At 35.3% G+C, this 4,852-nt stretch overlaps 2 protein-coding genes across 7 annotated transcripts in view; one reads left to right on the top strand and one right to left on the bottom strand.

The window, feature by feature from the left end:
* The window catches only part of LOC106868831 (cytochrome P450 3A7), a 388,137-nt gene that overhangs the window by 91,045 nt on the left and 292,240 nt on the right, over positions 1-4,852 (bottom strand). The gene's annotated exons all lie outside the window — the stretch shown is intronic.
* Positions 1-4,852, top strand: part of LOC106868827 (cytochrome P450 3A31-like) — a 90,100-nt gene that overhangs the window by 34,819 nt on the left and 50,429 nt on the right. For 5 of the 6 annotated variants that reach the window (XM_052976962.1, XM_052976963.1, XM_014914255.2 and 2 more), the window contains 3 exons: positions 219-356; positions 788-950; positions 2,244-2,534. The exons of the other annotated variant lie outside the window; for it this stretch is intronic. In XM_052976962.1, the coding sequence (XP_052832922.1) occupies positions 219-356; positions 788-950; positions 2,244-2,318 (376 nt within the window). In that variant the 3' untranslated portion in view covers positions 2,319-2,534. Of the gene's footprint in view, positions 1-218; positions 357-787; positions 951-2,243; positions 2,535-4,852 lie in introns of those variants that run through there. 6 annotated transcript variants of the gene reach the window in all.

Genomic DNA, 4,852 nt, shown 5'->3' with positions numbered 1-4,852 from the left:
CCTTTAAAAATCGGCACGAACTTTCTGGACAACCCAATATATATATGTGTGTGTGTGTGTGTGTGTGTGTGTGTGTGCGCGAAAGTTAGAGAGAGAGAGCGAAGGCGGAAGAGAGAGTGTGTGTTTATTTGTGTGGTTGTGTATTAGAAAAATGTAATTTAAGAAATAAAATAAAGAAACTATCGTATACTTTGTTCATTTCTGTATGTATCTTTCAGATTGGATCGTCAGTGCAATAAAGCATGCACAATAAAAGGTATAACAATTCCTGAAAAATTGAGCGTCAGAATTGCTGTGGATGCTCTACATTATGACCCAAAATACTATCCGGAACCGGAGAAATTTATTCCAGAAAGGTAACATTCTTAATGACTGTTTCATTGATAAGGCCAAACGTAGTTCTATGCTTAAGGTGTCTAATAGATATCGTGTGAGTGATATGATAGGCGGAAACCTCATAGGTGGAGGCCTCTCAGACTTATCGTTACTGTTCTTAGGTGTTATTAGGCTTAATCCATTGCTAATCCATTGCTAACCCGTTGCTTGTTTAATAAACATAGCTGGACCATATTTCCTTCTAATTGCGACAATTCTCTCAAGTGACCCCAGAAAATATCGCAGGAGTCGTCCTTTGCCTGCAAGAAATGATTTTCCTCAAATCGCTTAATACGACGAACATTAATAAAATTAACAAGTCAGACATGTGATAATGTACTCCTCGATATACATAATACGACTGGAATTAAACTGGGTTATTTATTCAGAGATGTAAGTTTCTTATTTACAGATTTAGTGAAGAAGCAAAATCCAAGCAAATACCGTTTGCCTACTTACCATTTGGTGGAGGACCAAGAATTTGTCTTGGAATGAGATTGGCCAAGCTGGAGTTCAAGGTAGCAGCTGTCCAAATGATTCGGAATTTCAAAATACTTCCCACAGAAAAAACAGAAGTAAGTGCTTTATTTTTGATTGGTTCAATTAGGGAAAGTTTGGCGAGGAAATTCTATTACTTATTTTTATTTTGTCATCGTCGACTTTATCTCGTATCCGAAAATTTAGTTTCTTCTACTGTGACTGCTTCATTTCTGGTGATGCCATTGACGATTATGTACACCGATTCTTGCATAGAAGAGTCGATGGCATTGACTGCATGGTAATGTTGGTGGAAGGCGAGGTCGATCTTGTCGAGCCTTACTCTCCTGTCGTTTGATTTCTTCATTTTATCTTCTGGGGACTTCAAAGATTTTGGTTCCCACGGAGACGGAGTATAGCCACTTGGTATGGTCTTGTGCATGAGTTGCTCATGGTCGCTTCTTTATATATTAAAGCTAATATTTTGCTCTGAAAGATCCCGGTCTCGGACACGGGTGCACATCAGATTTGTTCCTGTTGCATATCTACCCTTGTCTATCACTGATTGATTTGTCACTGATTCAGGATAAAAAAATGTCACGATCAATTGTGAATCGTGTTACATATATCACTAATTTATCTGTGATAACACGGGTCGGCGTTCAGTAAAAGATTCTGCTTTGAGAGCAAATGCGTGCCCATATACTATCCATAATGCTCTGGGGAATTTGGTATCTCAGAACAAACCTGCTTTTCCCAAATGTTCTATTATTCATTTTTCATTGATTTCTTCCTTTCCTGTCCTACCGGGAGAAAAATACGAGAACATTTGGTATGCGTACGTACATCAATATCAGTTGTGGTTGTTATTAGATACGTTTCAGTAAGAGTTGTGCATATTGTTTGAATACATGCAACAATGTCTACCGGTGAAGGTATTTTACATTGGTTACCGAATTCTTAAAGATTTCGGACCTGGTTAAATTTCTCCCAACCATTTGAAGTTTTTGAATTTTTAACTTTATTATTTAAAATATATATAGTTCAGGATACTTCATGTGTTATAGTTTCTGGGTCATTGAGTCTTTTGAGTATTTCAACAATCAATCTTCACAATGGCGACTCAGCAAGGGTTGATCAACCGCCAGCTTGTGTTCAGTCAGCGGTATACCTGGGAGCACTATTCACTCCTCACTCGACGGACTCGTACCTCCTGATCCATAACCACACTGAAGCAAGTTCTGCTGTCCACATGGTCAACTTGATCACATTCCCCCTAGTGAAATATGTGATGCTTAGCAGGTTGTAGATTTTGCAGGGATAACGTTATGTAATTTATTGAATATGTAATGACTTTAAAAAAAATTAATATCTGAAATTTTCTATTGCAGAACCCTCTTATATTGGACGACACTGTCTTATTGGCTGCTAAAAACGGTGTTTGGGTGAAGTTTGAACGAAGATAAAAGGTTTAATGTGCATCTGTATCAAATCATACTTGTAAAATTCCATGTGAATTAATGAATAAAAGAACAAACGAAAAATATAGGAAATGTAGCACAGAAAGTGTTTAGAGACCATTGTACCAGTATAAAATCTACATAAATGTATTTTTATTAAAGATATTTCCGTTTCTTTTCTATCATCTTTTTTTCTGATTAAAACTTTGAAAAACTTTGTAATCCATTTCCTTACTCTTATGATCGTTCAATGTTATGCTTGCGGTCTAATTCACATGGATATATATGTATATATGTATATATAATATATGTATATATGTATATATATGTATGTATGTATGTATCTATGTATGTATGTATGTACACAAACGCGCGCGAATCACACGCTCACACACGCTCACACACGCACACACTCACACACACACACACATCGGAGAATCTGTTTTTGAAAATGCATATGAACTTGAAAAACTTGTTAATATTTTAAAATAAATTTATTTACAAACATATCAAACTAGTGTCAACAAATTTTTGTTTATCAATGGTATAAAACAATGAGATTGTAACAATTTCAAATGGCGAAGTAGAGAACATGTCTAAACGATTAAATGTTCGCAAAATTCAATGACAGGAGTAGATAATATAAAAAATTATCGCCGAAGAATATAAAAATATAAAAAAATGTGTATCAGTAAAATCTACAGGTATGAATTAGATAGAGTAGCTGTAGCTTTCTCAATACTACAGCATAGGTGTTCTCTTTTCTCACTTATCTTCAGCTTTATGTCAACACCCGCTGGGTAGCTATTTTCTACATCTGTGCACAGTTTCTCTTTACTATCCCAAATCATTATGTCAGGTCTGTTGTGCTTACATCTTATTGAGGTCTTCATTGGTACATTCCACCAGTATTCCTTTTTATTATGAGTGGCTATGGCTTCTATCATATTGTGGGTTTTTATTTCTTTGTCCTCGAGATTATCCTTCCGTCGGATTTCATTATAGAGTGTCCAAGCTACAACGTCATGTCTCATCGGTAGATAATACCGTGTTGACATTTTTGGACAACTGCTTATGATGTGGGTGATATCTTCATTGTAAGCTCCTCAAAGTCTACGTAGCTTGTCACATTTTACGTCTTTTCCCGCATCTCTATCACTTTTGTGCATCAGGTACTTGGTTGACATTTTTAGTTTCTGGATTGCAAATGCATAACCATCAAAGTAGGGTGGTTTTGGTAATAATGCGGTTATTTGTCCATGATTAAATGCTTTGACGATCGGTGTTACTATCATTACGTATGCATGTATATGTGTGTGTATGTATGTATGTATGTATGTATGTATGTATGCATGCATGTATGTATGTATGTATGTATGTATGTATGTATGTAAGGAAGGTTGTTTTTCATCACGTCGGGGTCACCAAAATGTAATAATATAATTTGAAAACTCGGGAAGTCAGCAAACTGTAACGACGAAGTTTGAGGGTTGATGATGTTGATGATGATGGTGGTGGTGATGATGATGGTGATGATGATGATGATGATAATGATGATAATGATGATGGTGATGATGCAGCGGAGAAATGAATGAATGAAGAACTAATTACAAAAATGGACTTAACATTTTATTTATTTCTACTTCTCTGAAGAGATTTTGCCTAATACAATGTTCTTAATATTTACTAATATAACCAATTAGGCATATCGAATCGTCTGTAAGTGTGTAAATATGTTTGATTTTTGCAATTAATAAATTTTATTAATGTGATAGCTCCATTTTCATGATTTTTTTTTACATTAATCAAAATATTGTGCCGTGCAAAACCTCCTCCTCACCACCGTCAAATCGATATTACCTGTACAGTTGCAGAGTGTGCTACCTGTCAGATATCAGAACAACATAAAATGAATCGTTTTGCTCAAGAACACAATTCACAGCCCGAAACGGGAGTCAGGACCACGATATTCTCGGTGCAACATTCTAACAACTTGACCAACAAGCCTTTATACATTTATAAATATGTATGTGTAGGTTTGTGCACCATTACACATATGCGTGTATATATTATATTGTATAGCATGTGTAAATGTGTAAATGTGTAAGGCCTTGTCTGTATATTTATATGTGCAAGCGTAGATATTATATTAGTAGGTATTATATTAGAGCGCAGTCAGTATCTCTGTCGTTGAGATCAAAACATTTTTGTGACGTCCAAACATGTAACTTAAAACTATTGAACCTTATGCCAGCTGGCACATGAAATTTGACTCTTTAAATCTGTCTTGAACCAACTGATATTTAACTAGTTGTGATATGATTATACACATTTGGCCGACTTGTATTCTACTATCATTACGAATTTTATCAGCTACCCCATTAATTAACGTCGAATGGTTTCTTATTTAAGCGAGCAGCCGAATGATTCTCTGTATTATTGTATTTAATTTGTTTTGAAGAGACTACTCTCCGTCGTGCCATTATGAAATATACGTTATATAATATGCTTGTTTAAATCTTCATACTGTCATCTCATCA

Source organism: Octopus bimaculoides, chromosome 26 (assembly GCF_001194135.2).
Source record: "Octopus bimaculoides isolate UCB-OBI-ISO-001 chromosome 26, ASM119413v2, whole genome shotgun sequence".
In the NCBI taxonomy this organism is placed as follows: domain Eukaryota; kingdom Metazoa; phylum Mollusca; class Cephalopoda; order Octopoda; family Octopodidae; genus Octopus; species Octopus bimaculoides.
This window is presented reverse-complemented; position numbering and strand designations above follow the sequence as displayed.